Source organism: Pagrus pagrus (genome assembly GCF_965226575.1).
Source record: "Pagrus pagrus genome assembly, chromosome: 13".
NCBI classification, from domain to species: Eukaryota; Metazoa; Chordata; class Actinopteri; order Spariformes; family Sparidae; genus Pagrus; species Pagrus pagrus.
This window is the reverse complement of record NC_140197.1, coordinates 22,059,181-22,080,418: the sequence shown is the minus strand read 5'-3', so window position 1 is coordinate 22,080,418 and position 21,238 is coordinate 22,059,181. Positions and strand designations below refer to the sequence as shown.

Below are 21,238 nucleotides of genomic sequence, written 5' to 3'. Positions count from 1 at the left end.
CCATAAAGAAAGCCTGCGTCACGGCCTCACAGTGATCCTTCACTAGAGAGAGAGATACAGAGTGCAGCACAGAAACAGCTGTACCAGGTGATCAGGCCAGGTGATGGCTGTGTAATGGAAATTATTAGTGCCTACTGTTGAGGCTGAAACTACATTTAGGACAAAGCTGTGGTAAGCAACATAGAGATGAGGGCACGGAGGGTATTCAAGAGATTAATCATCTAAATAACAAAAAACTCCTCCTCTGAAGGCTCCAGATGTGTCCATGTCACATTTATAGGCCCAGTCGCCCCAATAAAATGTTTGCATTATACGCTTCTGCAAACCACAGATACGTTCAAATACCCCTCATACCTGCATTTCTACACAACATGCTGTGTCATATTCACAGTGCATGTATAAGAGATGACTTTCATGTGTCAGAGGGGGGCGGTGGTAGCACAACGGCAGAGTGTGAAACCACCGGATATTTTAAGGAGAAACTGGGGTTTTCCAGCGGTGAGAAGCAGTTGAGCCAAAACATGAACCATAAACAGATAAATAGAAAGTACGCCAGTGAAACATGCCTTTTGCTTCATTTCTTATATTGTTCGGGATAAAACCAAGTCTAAAAGTCTGAAAAGTCTTAAACATTTTTGTTTTCAAGTCTGAAATATTGAGAGTGAAGTCTCACAGAGTCAAGGCAAGGCAAAAGTTATAAGTATGTTTCAAACTGCTCTCGTCAGAGTTGGGGACATTGTCCGACACTTATTTGAACTTTCTGAATTGACAATCACTCCCACTTTACGCAGAGATTGGCTTTGAGTTGAACTATCTTTTGTGAGTCACTTTTCATGTGTTCAACCATAAATGCATTCAAGAACAGATTGTCTGAAAGTATGTGCTGTTTTCCCCCTCTGAACAATTCGTTGCACATCGCCCCTCTCTACAACCGCAGGCTTTTACCTCATCAGAACAGATCTAAACACTTTCATGTTCAGATGAGTCTCTACCATCTAGATGGTTTGAAACACACTGAACCATTGACAAGTCAAGTGTAAGTCTTAATTTTGGTGAGCTGATGAGCTCTTTAATGCTCAACATCCAGGAATTGCCATATATGTAATCAATGTGAGAGCTTTGATAAGTGGTGTCATTGCATAAAATCCAGAAAACACAAAATGAAAACTACTGCTGTTTGGTTTATTGTCAAAACACTGATAATGTGTGTAAGGTGTGTAGCGTCAAGTCTTTTGGATCCCCCAGGTGAAGCTAGGCCATCTTGTGATGCAGATTTTGGACTGAGGGATGGATGTAAATCAAGTCAAGTCTTCATGAGTCAGTCTCACAGCAGCCATGCCAAGTCTTGTTTTCAGCGAGGGAAGTCCATCTGAAGTTCGTTTTGCCCCCATTACAACATCACGTTTAGCCTGTTGGGAACCGTTTCACAGGAATAGTTAAGAAATAGTCTGACTAAGACCAGGCTTCAAGTGTGAAGGCGATGGAGGAGTGAGTGTCAGATCTAAATGGGATACATTTGGCTTTGCCGCCACCTGGCCCGGACCCCGAACAACCACACATACACACATGAATACACAAACACACACTCGCTCTCTTCCATCTTCCCAAATCCACGTCTGTCACTGAGCCCCATCAGGATACGCCGGCTCAGGGGAAACCTCAAGGGCAAAGTTCAGGAAGCAATTAAGGGAAATAACTGCACACCAGTGGAACGAGTTCCAGTCCATTCTGAATATGTGTCTGTTTCACAGAAGGTCTCACTCGTTAAATCATTAACCCTGTGACTGGAGACCACAAAAGAGGAAAAGCAACACGGTTGTATGTTAAAAATTTAGACGCCATCTGCTTCACAAGTGGCTATTACAAGAGCTATTACAGCGAGGGATGAGAGGAGAGCCCCCTGTAAATCAATGGAGGCTTACTGGGTTCGTGGTTTGACCCTGAAGTCGATTTCACCTTCAGACATTTCGCTCCCAACGACGGCCAACATGGCAGAAAGCTTTCACAGCGTTTTATCACTTCGATATGTCAGAAGCACTTAAATAAGAGATATATCATAGAGCATATAAACATCTGGGCTGCTCAAAACATCACCGCTATCTGTGAGCAGGATGGCAGTAACAGCAAAGCGTGAAATGTGTGGGTTTGGGCTCTAAACACATATGAAACAGTTTTTATTTGAACGATTTTTGAACTTTCTGTGTAAGAAGGGGTTAGAGGAATGTTTTCTAACCTCAAAGGGTTCACAAGATCAATTTATAGCAGATAGTTGCCATGCTAGCAGCGTGTGCCAATGTCGGTCTACTCTGCAGGCAGACTACTTTGGTCTTGGTTTTTCTGGCTCGGACCACCAGCAGGTCAACATTTGCATTTGCTTTGTACTTGATCAGTATCAGTATGCTAAACTATGTTGATGAGCATGGTAAACATTTCTTGCTAAACACTTAATCTGAAAGTTTCTCTCTAGTTGGAATAGATATATTCTTTCTGTGCATGTTTGCCTCATGTGGGGCTAACATTAGGAGACTTTGCTTCCAGGAAGGACAGAACCAAGTAAAGTCCAAAAAGCAAGTAAAACAAGACAAGTGAAGGAAAGTCCAAGGAGAAATCAACAACACAGGGAACACATGAGAAGGGGGGAACAGGCACAGGAGCACAGGAGACGCATGAACGGAAACAGACGAACCATCCAGGAGTGAAGGAACAACACAGGTATTAAATACAAACTAAACTAACGAGGGGTTGAGGTGCAGGTGGAGAGACACTGGAGTTCTAACAAGGCTGATGTGAGACAGGTGTGGAGGGAAAATCAGGCTGGGGAGGAGCACAGGAACACAGGAGGGGAACACCAGGAGCACAGGTGAGTGATTAGAAAGTGACTTCAAGACGCAAGAGGATATAACTAAAAATTAAAACAGGAAACAACTAACCGAAAATTATGAAACTACAGAAGTTTAGAAACCACTGTGTTTACAGTCTTTAACGTGCATGTGTTTTTTTGCTGTGCCACATTAACATGCTGCGGTTGTTTCATACCTGGCAGGATCCATGAATTTAGTCTGGCATTGATACAATCTTCTACATGAAATCTGGCTGACTGATTTTAATCGTCTGTAGCTGTGTGATGCTGCAGCTGCTGGTCTTCTGGTGTGGTTGAGCGGAGAAGCCTGAGCTCTGTGGCCTGAATGACAACAACGTAAAGGGATGTAAAGAGGTTATTAGGATGCATGTTGTATAAAGAGAGATATGTGACGACGTCGCTGGAAAACAGCGTAACAGAAGAAAACAAGTAGGGGAAAGACAAGCAGGCGGATGAATACAGATTTCATGTTTCATAGTATGGAGACACAGACTCGTATATAAGCAAACTCACACGGCATTGGTTTATTTTGTGTCTGTGTCGAGGATTTCCGGGACATTAGCATCCAGCCATGCACGCCGGTTAAGTGAACGTGACCGACCCACACGAGGTTGATGAAGAAAATCACGACAGGACTGAAACACAGCATGACTACACTACCTAACAAACATGACTCATGATTGCTTGTTGCGTGCAGCAGTTAAATCCAATCAAGCTCAGGGAGTGCACGCACGAATTAAAGCCTTCATTACTCGATATTATTTAATAACATCGAGCTGTTTGTGGAAGTCCAGAGCTCTGGCCGATCACGTTCTGGAGGCAAAGGATGCTTGGAGGAAGGTAGAGGAAGAGGATCAGGTTATCTATGATTGCTATTCAATACCGTTCAACCAGCTAATCGTGTTACTCCCCTCTCTGTCCTGCTGTCAATACTCATCCTCAGCTCGCTCTCAGTCAACAGCTCACATTTGACTTCCTTTTTCTCCTCCTCTTTGCTCCTAATGCCTCTTTTCATTTGTTTCGATTTCTCTCCCGGCCTCTCGTGCGTCCTTTCCCCTCCAGAAGTCAAATCAGCGGTGGCCTTTCACGATCCAAGGATGCTTGTACAGCCCAGAGAAAGCCTAAAACAACAGTGTCCTGACATTAAACTCCTTTGATCCCGGGCGTGGCGTTCTGCATGAGGAGTGAAATGTAAATGTGTCGGCCTGCAGGGGCATTATGTAGATGCTCTGTGTCTTCTATTTGAGGAAGCAGCGAGGATATAATTGCAATTCTCACATTTGAATACATTTGTGCATCATAACAATGGCTTTTCTGATTGATGCAGAGGAAGCAGCGCATTTATCCACCGATGCACTCAAAGAGCAGCGGCGATAGACGTCGACGCTATCAATATTCCATCACCGTCACCTCGAGTGAAGCAGCTCATCCATTTGTCTGCTTATACTGGTTAGCTGAAGCGTCACCATTAACGGGACGGACAAAGGAGGTAAGAAAGCAGATTCTCTGGATTAGAGTGGATCGTAAATGGACTTATCTGAGGCAGCGCTTCACTTAAGACGTCCTAATTGTAATTTTTTTATATTGATCAAGGCAATAATTCAGACAATTAGACAATAAAATATGACAATTACATTGAAAGTGCCCCTAAGGGATAATAAAAAGAAATGATGATAAAAAAGTTTAGACGGAATAACTGACTAATATTAAGGTGATAAAACTTTAAAACATTACCTCATCTGTGAACATTCGTGTGTCTGAGTCACATCAGATAGAGTTTCATCAGTAACGGCGGCTGTGTAATGGTGTATTAACCACCAGCAAAGCAAGTTTGACTGCAGGATAATTTGTGTTTATTCGCCTTATTCATATTTTTCTGCCGCAAACAGCCTGATTGCTTCATTAGCCGAGAGCTACGTTAATCAGCAACGGCACACAGGGACAATGAGTGTGTCTGTGTGTTTAAATTCGAGTCAAATCTCACGTAAAAAAGGTGTTTGCTAAGTTTGCTAAGATAGCCCATCTTCCTACATTTGTTCTTTTGAAACAGAAAACACAAATTTCACACTGCGATGTTCCGATGTTTCTCGACTGGAAATGACATACACAGCTCTCTGCCGATCTGCCTCCAGCCAGGTGGCACCTTATTCAGGGTTCCTGCAGTGCAAGGAGAGGGTGCTGGGGAGATAACTCCTCATCTTTTCCAGCATCACCTGTGTAAATACAACCTGTCTTTGTTTCTTCCTCTGCACCTTTCAGCGTCTGGTTCCCAGGTACGTCAGGGTCATCTGCTCTGAGGGGTCACATGTTTTACAACCTGTGACAGCAGGGGATCCGAGGACGAGCACGCTCTGACCACCAGCCATGTCGAGACAGAAACAGAAGAGCACTGGTGGCCTCTTCTTCTTTTTTTTTTTTTTACAGCTGTCCAGGCACCTGCTCAAAGATATGTGTGTCTGGTTTTGTCAGGTATGAAATGCTTGGTGTTTAGTGTCTGTGTGTGTTGGGTCAGCAACGTGACAAGACCGAAGCTGGACTCTTGGTGCTTTACTGCACCTCTGTGGCCTCCTGTGGCCGTCTGGCCTGGACACAGAGGGAGTGAAGAACATGAGCCTCTGGGGTCTGCAAAGAATACGCCTATGCTTTGTTAGGCCTCTCTGAAGAGATACAGTCATCCTGCACATGTGGATCACAGTCATGCTGCTTATGCAGAACCTGTAATTTAAACAAAACAGTTTAAAATTTGGTGCATGAAAGCTGAGTGAAAAAGGGAGACGAGCAAGAAGAAGAAGAAGAAGTAAGAAGAAAATCAGGTACTTACTGCTAATATGGTTGCCAGACACTCATTTGCTCTCACTCAATGACGCCACCTGAACAATAACATCCATTTTAGCCTAAATTCATCTTTCAGAAGATGTAATCTCACCACCCACCAGATCTCTTGACATTGTTTTTTTTTTTTATTCCTGCAGGAAATGAAAAAAAACAGAGACTTAGTTGAAAAATGCGTGGTTTGCTCCAAAACACTCTTCTTGCGTGCAGAAACAAAGACCTCCGGAGATCTGCTGTGCAGTTGTGTGGGAGTAAATTGACATTTTTTTTTACTCAGTATATTGTTGTCCTGATTGGAAAAATAACCTCTAATAAAAACATTCAACATGAAACGCATAAATAGAGATACTATATGTCATCAAAACCAGATTTTTAATGAGCTTGCTCAGCCCTAAAAGCACAAACTTAACTGTGTCAAGATGGAAAATAAGCCGTGGTCTAAGTAATGGTCACATATGTCATGATCGGGGGGCGGCTTTATGCTTGTTAATGGGGATGAATGACACAAGGCATCAAGATGAAGAGCCGGCCAGCAGCTCTGTGAGCACTTACAGGCATATCTCTACCGTGAGCTCAACGCTAATGTTGCATGTTAGCATGTGTGACATATGCGTATTAGCGCTATACATGAAGTACAGCTGAGGTGGATGGGTACTTGTTGAAATGTTGATGAGGATGATGTTTTTGGATGAAAAATGAAGGGATCACCGAAGTTGTTAAAATGTCCCTTGCAACAAAAAGCATCAGGGGATATCAAAGATTTGAGTATTCCTCTTTTGGGGGAGGTGCTGGGACTGCCAGACCTGATTTAATTCTGGACACAGTGTTGGAGGCAGAGCGCTGTTCATTCCTATGAAAGCTGCTCAGTGGCGTTTTCAAGCCAAAAAAGCTCGACTTCCTGGGTATGAAACTACCCAGATCTTCGGTGCCGTGCGACCCATAGAGCGTGCACACTCGAGACTTTCGCCGACTGAACTCTTGGTTTAGCGCCCGGCTAGCTTGAATGGCGATAAAATAATTTAATCGTGCGGCTCTTCTACACTTTCCAAATTTTATTGCACCGAATGGCTCCAGTTATGACAGTGAAACAAATCATTTTGCAGGGGGCTGTCCCTTTGACTTTACATTGTGATGATGCCAGCGATTTATTAAATGGTTTTTCTCAGCTCAAAGAAATCTTACAAATATAAAATCTCCATGTAAGTAAAATGTATAACGGCGTCTGTTACCTCGTGTGCTGTTTGCCCCTCTATTTGTTTATGCATGCACTGAGGCTGCACTGCTGAGGGATCAATTGTGTGCACACTTGCCAAGTGAATAGTGTTATCCTGTTTTTTGTTAACTTTTGGCACTGTGCACTTGAAACGCTTGGAGGTCGTAAATTGGGAATTTAAACTCGGACATTCTGACCTCAGACTTTGACTAGAACGCAGCATTAGATCGGGCACCTTGTCAGACCTAAAAAAAAATAATTACCTGAGCCAGAGCTAATCATTAAATAACAGAACTCAACACGTTCCAGTACTTAGTTTTTATATCAGACTTTACAAGGAGCTACTTTGTATTTCTGTTCGTTGGTGTCTACTACAGAAGTGAACTATTTTGCCAGTATTCCAAGCTTGTTTCTGCGTCCAACTTGGCCTCCAACGTGAGCTTTTGGCTGCAGGTCAGCTCTCCTGCAACTTCACTAGTGAATGCACATTGCAAGTACACGGCCAAAAAAAAAACAATTCTTTGAACATCCCAGAACAACAGATGATGAAAAGTCTTGGAGTTTGCCTTCTCTGCTTTGATTTAGTCCGGAGCAATGTTTCCAATAAATAGCTCTTGAACTCAGAAAGAAAAATCTGGCTTTGTGAAAATGCAGAGTAAACATGAGTCGCTGAAGCGCATCACCCAGGGGGACAGCTTTTTTTTTCTCTTTCTTTTTCTTTTCACAAACACATGAAAATAACAGAAGGGAAAATTAGGGACCGGTCTGTTCAGCGGATCCAAACTCAGTGGCAGTCTTTAATCACTCACCTACTGTAATTAGCAGGGGAGTTCATTTATGCTTAACTAATTCACTCAGAGTGAGGAAGCTTATAGCAATGTGTCTCAGAACATGTAACCCAGCTTGCAAAATGTGTGCAAGTGCTGGCAGACTAAATATATCAGCAGGAAATGTTGGTCATTGTCGGGAAGCCACGGGACGGAGGAACCATTGGCCGAATATTCAAAACCATCGGTTACAGCTTCAGCCGGTCTGGGCTAAAAAATAATCCAGGGGTTTTTGAAGAGGAAGTTCACAGAGCTCAGATGGTATTTACTGTATCTGTTTTACACGAATAAAAGGGGACATTTTTCTAAAAAAGCTCTTTCTGCACTTCCTGTAATAAGGCCCATTTAACAACTCTGATGGGATCATACGCTTAAAAATCCATTTTTATTCCCCTCTTTGAGCCTCTGATATTTGAGCTTAACATTGTTGACGTGGGCAATCTCTCAGAGTTAAAGTTAACCAGGGAGAAAAAATCCCAACCATGAATATGACAGCGTAAAGACAGCCTGCCAGGAGGAAAGTGTACGTTCCCCCGCAGCTCCGACTCGGCTCCGGCTCTCAGCGCGGACTTCTTGTGGTTTATATTTGCAAACGATTTGTGAAGGGTGAATGCGTCTCCACGCCTGTTTTAAACGGGAACTATAATTCTTTGTTTTTAGATGTGTAACCAGTCACAGGTGATGTCCCACTTGGCAAAAACATGTGGCGTCCATCCTCTGGACTGCCTCGACACATGCTGGGCCATAACTTTATACAGTGGCCATCCAACTCTTATATCAGCCATAATCTGTCACCCAAACCACAGGAACATAAGAAATCACGGCGCTGTTGTAATACCATCCCACGGTCACACCGAAGGAGGAGCCTCATGTCTTGACTCAACTTGACTGTGTCTAAAGAGCAAAACATCTGTGTTTCATATCCACCGAGATGTGAAATAAAGAGAAGAATTACATTCCTCCAGGTTTCCTTTAGATCTCAAGCCACGCTTTAAACAAAGTGTTAACCTGGACGGTGTCTGTCTTACTCCAGCTCTCAGCATGTGAATGACAGCCATGAAGTGGCTGATTATGTGCATCATCTCTGCTCTTTACATGCACGGCCAAAAAAAATCCTTCTACTGTGCCACGTTCAGGCTTGAAAGCCCGTCCAATCAGGATGAATACTTAACTTTTATCTTTAATTTTAGGCTGTTTGCAGGATAAATTAGAGGGAGTATGTATAGAAAGTTGCGCAACTCCTGCAAAGTTCATCCAACATGGGTATGAAAACCTTCAAAGACCCTTAAAGCTGAAAGTCATTACTTCAACCTCTGCCTTTGATTCATTTCAAATGCATTGTGCTGCCGTACACAGCCTAAACAAAAGTGTGTCTGTCTGAATACTGAGCGCTGTGGACCGTTCTGCAGGCATTTTGACGTCTAACAAAACATTGAAGTTTGATTGCATTCACAGGTTTTCAAGAATCTGAAGCACAATCAGAAAAACTTTATTGTCCATCACAAAGAGATGGAAATGAGTCTTTTATGTTGCTCACAAGTAAGTAAAGCAAAAACTACACACATTATAAGAAAGTTGAATAAAGGTTGAAGGCAAGAAGTCTGCCATTGTGCTCAAAAAGCACTGTAAAAATGAATTAGTGCACTGACAAAAGAAACTGGATTCACAAAAGTAACTTGTCAAATGAGTGTCACTGCCCCACATGATCAACATTTAGTTCACATAGGAGGCACACTAACTAATGTGTCATTCACATCTCTGCATATGCCAGACACTCAATAGTAGTTGGAGGTCCAATCCCATTACCAGTTTTTACCCCTACCCCTCGTTTTCGAGTGCCTCCTGGCCCCTCAGAACAGAATTACAAGCGGTAGTGGTTGAAATCTCCTCCTATGAAACGGGACATCAGTAGTCGTCGATGAGGCTCACATAAACAGACACAACCGGACATTTCCAATACGTCGTCTTCAGCTTAATGATTTGTCTTCTCATACTGTGGCGATCTTGAATTTATCACAATGCCATTTTCGATTTATCAACTTCATGCTCTCGAACAAATTTATGATACGATTCATTGAATAAAAGCATTGCTTGTGTTGGTGCTGTTAGAGGACCATCACTGAATAATATCACAGCTTGGCTTAGCTTGGGGAAAAAGACCAGACGAATTTGCACATGGGAGAAGTTGTTTTTCCCGAGATGTGTTTAATGTTGCGAAAGGGTCAATTTCAACCCAAACCATGTTTTCCTAAAGCTAACCCAAGTATTTTTTACTTCCCTAAACCAAACCAAACTGCAAAAAAACAAACTCTAAAGACACGGAAAATAGAAGAGGACATAGTGTGAAGATAATAAGTGAACTGTATAATACTACGCTACTCATAATTAGTGAGGGGTACTGGGATATGGGTGCATACATGCATGTGCATTTGGGAACAAAAATATTCGCAAAACCCAAAATAATTATTCAAATGTCACAGAATAAACACTAAAATATCCCAATTATCACTAATTTTGAGTGGCGTATGTTCTAAACAGGATTAAATCCCTGGTCTCCTGATTGAGAGTCCTCTTCTCAGCCCACTCAACCACAGCAGCTTGCTCAACATGTCATTTCTGTAGCTATTTTGCCCAAGTTTAGTCAAAATGATGGTCCTGGACGACATTGATTACGATGTTCTAGGAACAACGCCAACGCGGCAATAACGGATAGACCAACAGTCCGCCACATCAACATCCATTGTCACTTACTCCCGTTATTATGTGGTGACTCAGTTCAACAGTTGTGAGCTCCCGTAAAAAAAAGTCAAATCAACAAGACCAAGTTAGGTTTTTAAATCTGACTCACGGCCGAGACTTGCAGACACTTTACCTTTTACATTTTTACACACCTGTTTGTGAAATGTATCTTAAATGTAGGATCATCATCGGCACTTACAGTCGCAGCTCGCCGTAATAAAAAACATGTTTGCACAATGAACTGTGTTCCAGGCAATTTCATGTGTTGCTGCCCCTCAGTAACTCGCTGTAATGACTTCCGCCGGCCGGCCAGCCGTGTTCATCAAGATTGTATTTTATTAGTGACCTTGCAGACTGACATGACATTTCCTTTCGCTGACCAATCACACGGCTGGAAATGTGATATGTACAGAAGAAAAATACATGTATCCTACCGAAGGCCCTGTCAGCACATATCCATATATCCATAACACTACTAATAGAGCTCACATTGAGAGGACATTTTCTATTTCTGGCTGTTGGATGGATACATTTCAGCTGGGAGTTGTAGTACATCTCTGTTACACTGTTGTTTTGATCAACAACAACGTGGCTGGAAGATTGTTAATGTTAATTATTAGCTTTTATTTGACAGATGAATTGGAGCTTCAGCCAAACAGTGACTCCCTATACAGCAGCTTTACTCCCACCGTGGTGATTAGAGACAATAAGACTGTGAATACAATATCAACGAAGACTTAACTGATGGAGAAGAGTGCAGTCAGTGTCATCAGAATGGGGGTTAGTCCGAGGTGCTGCAGGGTTGATCTCAAAGGAGGATGTAGGAAGTGGGAAAATTGATGTGTCCCTAGATCAATACTGGAGAGCATTCGGATCTCAACAGTGTAACTAAATCACCTTGTGGCTGCTGTTTCTTCTTCAGGGGCATCGGCCTCTGCGTCCCTGATCGCTGTGGAGAAGGTGGAAGTGGCAGCGTCAGGAGGATCGTACAGGGAGGTAGGTCCAGGAAAAGGTTGGACGCAGATAAAGCCATCCATTTTTTTGGTGACTGCTCATCGTCACGTTGTCTTGGATCAATATCCATCAACACTGGTTTTTCCTTTAAGTGTAAAGGCTAAGTACCTCAGTGAGCATCAAACACAATTACAATGCTGAGATGTGCATTAGTGGTTTTGGAGTGGTTGCTCCAAATTTAGTATCATCTTGACAGAAAAACAAAAAAATAAAAAATACCCGTGATGTGGCAGGCAGCGCCTAATGGATGCATATGATCCAAACCTCAACAGACATCAACAAGTTCAGAAGGTTTCTGAAAATACTACGGCACAATAATGTATTATGAGTGTCGTGAAAAACAATGGGATATAATTTAATCGTCACAATAAAACAAACAAAACATCTCGTTATTAAAGATAATGTATGGAAAACTTCACTGAAAAACACTGTTTTGACCAGTCCTAAAACTAAAATAGCATCGATATGTTGAAACTTTACATTTCTTTATGTTGCCACCTTTTCTTTCTTTAGGTTCAATTCTCCATTTCATGTTGTGACACCACTGTGCTAATAATCTGATTAGGTTAAGGAATAAAAACCACTTGGTTAGGGTTAGGAAACGATCATGTTCTGGCTTAAAATATCTGTTTTAGTCGCCACAAACACAGCTGGAGATGTTGCGACTTCTCGATGTGAACCAGAAACATTAAATGCCAACATTTTATCCTGGTGACTGGGCTGCATTTGACAAGCAATACAGGAGTAACCACTGGCGTACCACCAGACTCCAGAGCAGCTTCTTTCCTTTTCATCCCACCTTTTATATTTAGTTGTTTTTGTATTTATTATTTATTATTTGATCATCCATTTATATAATTTTGTTGTACAGTCTTAATTTGATAAAGTAACACATTAAACCTCAATAAAAATGAAGCCTTTGACTGCTTTTTAGGGAAGAACAACCTCACCCTTCATTGTTAAGCTCAAGATCATCACACACAGCCTGAGTGTGCTGCTGCTGCTCTGAGCTCAGCTGAGGCGCCCTCCTGTGGTACATGATGATAATGCACCTTGTAGTGTGTGATATGTTTGGACTTGGATGTTGCTTGGTAATTAGCTCAGACACACAGGCTTTTGTTTTGTGAAGTCACAAAGCTAATTTAAGATGTATGAACCGTTCCACACATGGCTCATCAGACATAGAGCATAAAAAAGTAGATCAATAGAAAAACAGAAACACCTGTTATCCCTGAGGTTTCCTCAGATGTTTGTGTGCCGATACAATTCTCAGGGTAGGTTTCCTGGCTCTACTTTGTGGGGGTCTAATGTTTTGACTTCCTCATTTGCAAATGTGAAAAATAAAACAATATTAGAAACACACGTAGAGAAAATAGCTTTTGCCGAGGTCTCAAGAACAATTAATTTAGATTAGATTAGATGACAGAGGTGGACACCATATTGCCAAAAGCATGTGGAGGTGCTTATATTACACTCATATGTGATTGTTAGACATGTAGTTCTTGTTATCTGCTGCTATAACAACCTCTACCCCACTGGATGCAGGCTGTCCACCAGATTTTGGAGCCCAGCTGCAGGGATTAGTGAGGTCAGCCTCTGATGTTCAGGGATAAGACCGAGCTCAGAGTCGATGGTTCAGTTCATCCCAAAGGTGTTGGATTGGGTGGAGGTGAGTGCACTGTACAGTCAAGTCCAGTTCACTCACTTAAAACAATGGACATGGTCATATGGAGGCCAATTTCTGCCACGGTTAGTCTAAAAAAAGAGATAAAAAGTCATAATTAAGAGAGAAAAAGTCAAACTTTCTGAAAAACAAGTCATAAATATGAGCTACAGAGTGATGATTACGAGATAAAAAGTCGGAATTATGAAATACAAGTCATAATGAGGTGATAAAAAAGAAAAATGATAAAACAGCAAGTAAAGGTTATGAGATAATAATAGATAATTAAGATAAAAGTAAAAATTCTAAAATACAATGCCAAAATGATGAAATAAAAAATCATAATTATGAGATAAAAGTCGAAATTATAACTTAAAAAGTCAAAATGATGACCTTAAAATAGATCATTTTAAGATAAAATGTTATAATTAGGAGATAAAATGTCAAATTTGTCAAATAAAAAGTCATTATTAGATAAAAGTGATAGTGACGAGAAAAAAAGTCGAAATTATAAAATAAGAAATCATCATTTAAGATAAAAGCCAAAATTCTGAAACAGAAAGTCAAAATTATATTAAAACATATATTAAGAATCATGACATTTCATAAATATGAGACTGAAAAGTCATAGTTATGGATAAGAGTTGAGATTATGAAATAAAAAGTCAAAACTCTGACATACAAAGTAAAAACTACGGGATTAAAAAGTCAAAAAAATCTAATAATTTAAATTTTTAAGGTGATTTTTTTTTTATGTCATAGTTATGACTCATCACAGGAATACGTCTGTAAATCAAGTGTAAGTTTTCCATCTGTGGAGCGGGATCAGCTCCAAAGTGCGCAGAAGTCATGAACACAGGTTATTTTAAACAGAGAGACGTGGAGCTGATGTGACGCTGCTGAATGTGTTGGATATTAATGTTTAACAATAAATGTAAATCATGTTTATGACTTATTTTGCACTGAACCAGACCTCACGTGAGACTAGCGCACGGGCGAGGGAGAGAGAGAGAGAGAGTGAGAGAGAGAGGAGCAGGTTGTATGGTGTCACTGCGGGAGTATCAGGGGTAATAAACCGGAGGGTGGACGTGCCCCCTCTTCTTCTTCGCTCCTCACGCCTCCTCCTCCTCCTCCTCCTCCGCAGTGCACTTGCAGCTGAGCAGCACTCCGGACAGGACGGTCTCCTCCTCCTCCTCCTCTTCTTCTTCTTCTGCCTCCTCTCTGTGAGGTGTTGTGTAGTGCTGCTGAAGCTGAAGAGGGGTGCGCACCGACAGTCGCATCTGACTCCAGTCCAGAGGTCCCGGCCGGACGGACGCGTGATGGTGCGGACTCATTGATAAAAATCCTGGGATTAAAATGAGCACTCCTGCTGAGCGGCTCTCCTCCTCCTCCACCTCCTCCACCTCCTCCTCCACATAGCGCTGCCTTCTCTGCACAAGATTTGTTTTATGCGACTCCAGCAGGCGACGCAGGATGACTACTACCTTATCTCTGGTGATTCTGTGCGCTTTGGTGAGTAGTCTGTACTGTACTGAGTGTGCATCCTGCTTCATTACTATGCAGATTAGTTTTTAGAGACCTTTTACACTTTGTGATGTTAATTTAGTCTTAATGATGTTTCATTAAGCTGCTTTTAATATCCCCAGAGGATCTTAGTCTGTGATTTTGCTGATTAATAATCTTTTCTGGGACTTTTGTGCTGAGTTTTTTCTTGACTTCAGAGCTCTTGTGCCATTTATGATGCGTGTGATATCATGAGCAGGGTGTTAAATGCAGACTGTGTCAGCTGTGTGGTGTTTAAGTCCCATTAAAGGACCAATGCACCACTTTTTTTTTATATATTACTCTCAACTTACAGTGCATCCCTCCAGCTCCACTTGCCTCCTTCTTGGTTCTCATCCAGGGAGGAAAAGTTAAGACAGCCGTGCTCGGATTAGTGTCTGGAAAACTGAGATTCCTCGCTTCACTGCGTCCAGCTGATAGGCGCCTGGGCTCAGACTTTATAACAGCATTAACAATAAATGTAAATCTGAGAGATAAAGATGCTGCGGCTTATGGAAAGTTAATTGATTCATTAAATTCTTATCCGGCATTGTTTGGCTGATTTTGTAACACAAATGGGGCTCGTTCTGATGATGTGAAAAAAGTTGATTTACGGTGGAGTGGAGGACACATCCTCCCAGCGCTCTGGTATGTCCACAGCAGCTGGTCTAATTGGGCTGTGCACAGCTCAGTCATCACGTGCACAGCCCTGGATGCGAGGGGACACTCTGTTATGACAGCTGGTTGGAAGGGTGGCGACGGTCGGGTGCACTTTGGTAGAATTAAATTTAGAAATAAACTCACAAATTGACCATGAAATTGGGGAGAATACAAAGCAAGCATATCACAGCTGGATCACTGTACGTTTTTTGTTTTTTTGGGAGTGTGTGTGTGTGTGGATGCCTGCTCCTGCTGCTGATTTTGCCGTTCATCTGTGTTTAAGCTGAGTGATATTCCAGGGAAATGTCACAGGAAAGGGAGTTGGCGCAGGAGTCAGGGACATGAATCCTTCCCCTGCAGATACAAGAGGGAACCCTCTTGAGGTTTTGGGCTGCATCCAAAGTTCACTTTTGCAGACGACATACGTGACTTTAATGCTGATAAAACACTCAGTGATCTGTGCAGAAATGTGAGGAGGAACAGGTTGAGGAGTCAGGAGAAGTGAAAAACCCACAACGAGAGCAGAAGGTGGAAGGACTAGAGGAGGGAAGTAGTGAGCAAGACAAATGTGAGCGAGAGTGAGAGCTCGCCGCTCAGTACATCTGTTTCTGAATGAAAGCAGGGACAGCAGAGAGGGGAGGGAGGGGAGGGGAGCGACAGACGAGGGGAGAAAAAGACAGAGAAGATTGAATTGACGCCTCAGCAAATGTGAATTAAGTGGAAATGAGCGTTTTTCTGTCCTTACATAATAAAAGCCACAGGACATGAAAGTGTTTCAGTAGAATGATTTTCTTTGTTCTGAAACGTCAGCGTATGAATTCCTTTGATTCAAAAACTGTTGTATACAAAAGCAGTGGAACAAGCCTCAGTTCTTTCGCCAGTGGATATGCGATCAGAGAGGACAGAAAATGCAACAAGAGAAGGAGGGTGAGGGAGATAACTGGAGTAGATTAGACAGATTAGAGGGGATGAGGGAGGAGCGAACTGTGAATGATAGAAATTCAAACCATATTATGTACGGAAATACTTGAGTGTCAGACAGAGAGAGAAACATGCAGCAAATGAATCAACAGTACAATGGCTGCAAGGTAAAACTTGCACCTGTGATCGACATGCAAATTAGGAATCAGACGTGTGAACAACTTTATCACCTCGGCAGTGAGAGTGAAGAAAAAAGTGCGTATGTGTGCTTCTGTTAATCCCCTGGGAACAAAAATATGTCCTCACAGTCGCACAATGGAGACGCATCTACCATTTAGTTAAAAACAAACAAGTCCCTACAAAGTAAAACATTAAATTGTACTATTTGGACCTATGTTTTGGTTAAAGTTAGGATAAGTCAAGTCCTCACTACTTTGAGAGCCTGACCGATATATCGGGTGGCTGATATTTCCGGTCGATATCGGCCCATAACAGATATATCAGCCTATATGCTGACGATACTGGCCGTTATGTAAACCTTTTGGTTTTAAAGTACACAGTACAGAAAACGATGCTTGGGGTCATTTATAAGTATTAGATTCTGAGTGAAGTTTATTGTTTCAGTGCACTGATGTGTCAATAGACAATAAAGTTTATTGTTAAACTATAACAATAATAATTTGTGGCAAAAAATGTGCTTACAGGCTGATCAATCGATATCGGGATTTTTAACTCCCTAATATCAGTGTTTACATGCTTTAATGATCAAAAAAAGGATTTTTCTCATATTTTTCCCTCCTCAAAAGCTCAGTCTGCTCTGATTGGTCAGCTCTCACAGGCCTGAGCAGACCACTTTGTTTCCGCATCAGCTCTGCTGGTGTTTTTGCAACCACGGCCTTGTGAGGGTCGTGACTATAAAGTTGTGACATCGCAAACTCAGGGAAGTCCTGACGGCTTGTTTGAAGGAAAAGTTTCTGAATACAAGCTGTTTGGATTTTGCCATGGATAGAGCTTATCGATACTTTCACAGATTTTATGTAGCGGCTAGACCTACTTTAAAATTTGGAAATGTAACTTTATATCATATGGGACCCTTTAAGTTTTTCTTTTTTAATTTAGGCTTACAGTTCCACTCAGATTTAGGCTCGGGTGTGGATTTAAACATGAAAACAGTCGGGAATTAGGTGGAAAGGAATGCATAAGGTTCCTCGCAAGTATAGAAGAAAAGGTGTGTGTGTGTGTGTCGCTCTGTGTGTGTGTGTGTGTGTGTGTGTCGGCGTAGATCGGAAGCAGAGGTGGACATTCACAGCCACTCTCACCTTTAGACACTAATTAGGAGAGGCATGTGTATAATGTCGTGCACACATGATTTTATGGTTACTGCCTCGTCTGGAGCGTGTCACAAGTTTACTATTAGAGCTGATGTGCCTTCAGGGGAGCTATTAAGGCAGTTTAGACGACTGCCTTGTTCAAAGTGTGTCTAATGTAGGTGGAGACAACATGATTTATGATGAATCCTGATAGCGCTCGGATTTAAGGAACAGGTTGGACACCTGGCAGCAATTTTCATCAATTTGTTTTGCTGTGTATGTTCGAGTCACAGTGGCCCTGTGCTGTGTGTGTCTGTATATGTGTGAAAGTTTGCTCCCTCTCATGTACGCTCCTGCTGTCCCGGTGTGCCAGGTGGCCTTAGTGTTGGCGTCGAAGACGGAGCGGGCCGTGGCGCTCCCCTGTGAGTCCGGCCAGTACACCTCCAGTGGAGAATGCTGCCTGGAGTGTCCACCTGGAGAGGGAGTGGTGAAGAAATGCGGCGCCACGCAGACTGTCTGTGCCCAGTGTTTGGACAGTGAGTAGACATTTTATATCATCTGCATGTAATTTGCGCGTGCACTCAGCGGATCAAACTCAATTCAGTTAATGCATCATCCAACCCTTTCATCAAATGACTTAATAAAAAGTTTATAAATCATTAATAATGCTTTATAGATCAGCAAATATAATTTAATCTCATTGTCAGCTCAAAAGACCTCACCTCTGTTTCCCACTTTCATAGGGACAGACAAGCTTTAGGGCTTAATACTTGGCATGTTGCAACTTGTAACAGGTGCCATATTAGAAATGGGAAGCAAAACATTTGCAGTTTTATGCTCTAAGGTTTTGAGATATCTGTCTCGAAAGTCTGTGCTGCCGCCTCCGTTTGCAGCGTTCAAAGTGCTAAATAGCAGCTTTGTACAAACATAACAAATGCCAACAAACAAAACTTCTGACAGTTTTCATCCTTGGTGGTTCCAGCGCGGTTCCTGCTGCTCTCAATCTGTTCTCGATCAGGTCAAAATATGTTTTTCTTTAATACGTTGGAAAAGGTTTTAACACTAAGATGCTAAAACTTTGCAAAAAGCTCTACTTCCTGTCAATGTAAGAGGATTAACATCAATCTGGAGACAATCAAATACAGTATAAACACATGTGAGTGATGCACAGCTGCACAACTGCATGTCATCATCCGCATTACACACACTCCAACCACGATTAGTGCAACGTGTCCGCACTTACATCATCTTTATTTATAAATTCACTTCATTTTCGGTGCTTTTAATGGAAGCTCGGGTGCTGAACTCCAAACAAAAATGACGTTAAAGCCAAAACAAACTCCCATTGTCCAATTTTCTCATTTGTATGAAGTGTCTGCTTTGCCTTTATCAATTGTCCCGAGAAATAAGGCAGGACTTCACATGTTTGATGGTGTAAGTGGGTCCAAATGTGTTACGGCTCGGCTCAGGCTGTGAACCATTAGCACTCGCTCTACAGACCAGAGCTGGGAGGGGTGCCAACACTGCAACATCACGGAGAAGAAGAAGAAGAGGAAGAAGAAGAAGAAGAAGAAGAGGAGGAGGCAATGCTGCAAACAAATGTGTTGTTCTTGATTCAGTGGTCTGTCTGCGTCACGCTCCTGCAGCTCTTTTTGCCCTTTAAAGATGTCAGGGTGCTAAGTAACCGCCGAAGTATAGGTCACAAGCATCGCTGCAGAGTTCAGGAGGAGCTGAGGATTATATCACACTCTGCAGCGTTACCTTTTAAAAGCATATTCACATGCTAATTGTGGCAGCTCAAGACTCTGAGTGACACAGAATAGAAATTCAAAATCAGCTTTGTTTAGATGCTGAGTTTGCTCTCTGATTGATTGCATTAATTCATTCAGACGACACACGTAAACACGAGCAAATGGTGCATGTAAACAAGGACCGAAATTATTAGATTCTGGAGGAACGCTCTCCGGTCAAAGAGAGACCTGATCCTCCTTGATTATCCTTGAACTTGTGAACTTCTTTACTCAACAGATGCTAATCTCTGTGTTGTGTTATGTTGTTAAGAACCTCAAGTCTGGCTGATTTCACCCCCTTTTGAAGTTTTTGATTCTTTGCCTCGAGGAAACTCAAGAGCTGCAGCAATGGGTACAGGGGCAGGGAGCCAATTCTCCACATCTAGAGCGCGACAGTGCCACAGGGTAGAAAAAAAAAGAAAAAAGAGGCATAAAGGCACCGCGAGTCAATTTCTCTCCATCACACAAAGTCAATGTTAGAAAAGGTGGGGCGTGAAATTGCTAAAAATGGGTTTGTGTGCAAAGAAATAAAAGAATTAAGAGAACTAAATCGGACTTCTGATGCTTTTGCATCAGTGTTATTAACGTAGACGAGGAGTGAATGAGCGGGGTAATTAATAGTCATCATCAAAGGTTGAAGCAGGAAGTAGGTTGAGTGGAGTGGAGGTGTCTGGAGTCTGTACAGCGTCACGAGCGTCTGGACTTTATCTTCGGTTTGACGTCATATTCCTTTTCATATTCCTGCCGTAAACAGTGGCAGACAATGCGAGGATGGTAAACCGCTTTAATGTGGGCCAGGCCCTCAGGACTCCACTTCTGATGAGTATTTATTTTTTTTCCCTCCCTCCCTCCCTCCCTCCCTCGCCCCTCCACCCGAGTGAATCCCACCAACTCTTGTCGTGTCTCCTCTTTTCCTCACCCAGCATCCCCCCCTCCTCCCTGTTGCTACAGTATGACTCATCGTCTGTATTAGCGGATCAAAAGGTATTAGAGCCAGGCACCAAAGGGCACGATCTGCTCATTCATCATGCATACTGTTACATCAGTGCATCTTTACTCATTTGATCCAGCTAATTAAACCATATTGAAAAGCCTATTGTGCGTCTAACAGTGAACAATTATCTTGCTCCGCGGTACAGGAACTGTATTCACTGCTGATAAACACTCGACAATTAAGCTCAAATACCCGGGAGGTTGCACTTAATTTCCGGTGCAAATGCATTTTCATTGGTTTCAATATTGTTTTTGTTTCAGCAGATAAAATCTTAACGTACCTGAGGCCCACAGGAGCATGCACACTAAAATAAGGCTGAGTGGGATTTATGTGGAAAACACTGACCTCACCTGGAAAACTAAAGCTATAAATACATTTTCTAAAGTGCAGAAATGAATAATTGAAGAGTCAAATTCAACACATCCATTTCCTGTTTCATGGTAAATATGGGTGAATCTTTATTTACCATGACCCCACTTCCTGTCAGTGCAACCCCCCCCTCTCCTTCACGGCCTCCCGATCGCGACTCGGGACGACTGCCAGCGTCAGCAGCCCTGAAATATTTATCAGTCTCCTCCACTTTTCTCTGCTGTCATGGGAGACGAGACCGGCCTCAGTTAGTGAACCATTCAGAAAAACCTGCTCTGCAAACCCACTGAAGATCTGAGAGAAAAAAGGCACAGGAGTCAACGTAGCGTTTAAGGAGAGCTCCGCTGGCCGACTGGAACGGGGGCTCACTGGGGATTTGAAGGAGGAAGGAAAGTGGAATCACAGCCTTGTCTGTCGTAGGCTGAAACAGAGCATCGAGAGTCGCTTCCAACGCTGGATCATGAGGGATGAGGAAAGGGGAAATGGAGATTTTTCCTCCGGCAG

At 42.4% G+C, this 21,238-nt stretch overlaps 1 protein-coding gene across 1 annotated transcript in view; it reads left to right on the top strand.

Moving 5' to 3' along the window:
- The first annotated feature begins 14,223 nt into the window (after positions 1-14,223).
- Positions 14,224-21,238, top strand: part of ngfra (nerve growth factor receptor a (TNFR superfamily, member 16)) — a 30,350-nt gene continuing 23,335 nt past the window's right edge. Inside the window, exons 1-2 of the mRNA XM_084371805.1 lie at positions 14,224-14,660; positions 17,955-18,117. Coding sequence (XP_084227931.1) covers positions 14,622-14,660; positions 17,955-18,117 — 202 coding nt within the window. The 5' untranslated portion in view covers positions 14,224-14,621. The remainder of the gene's footprint in view (positions 14,661-17,954; positions 18,118-21,238) is intronic.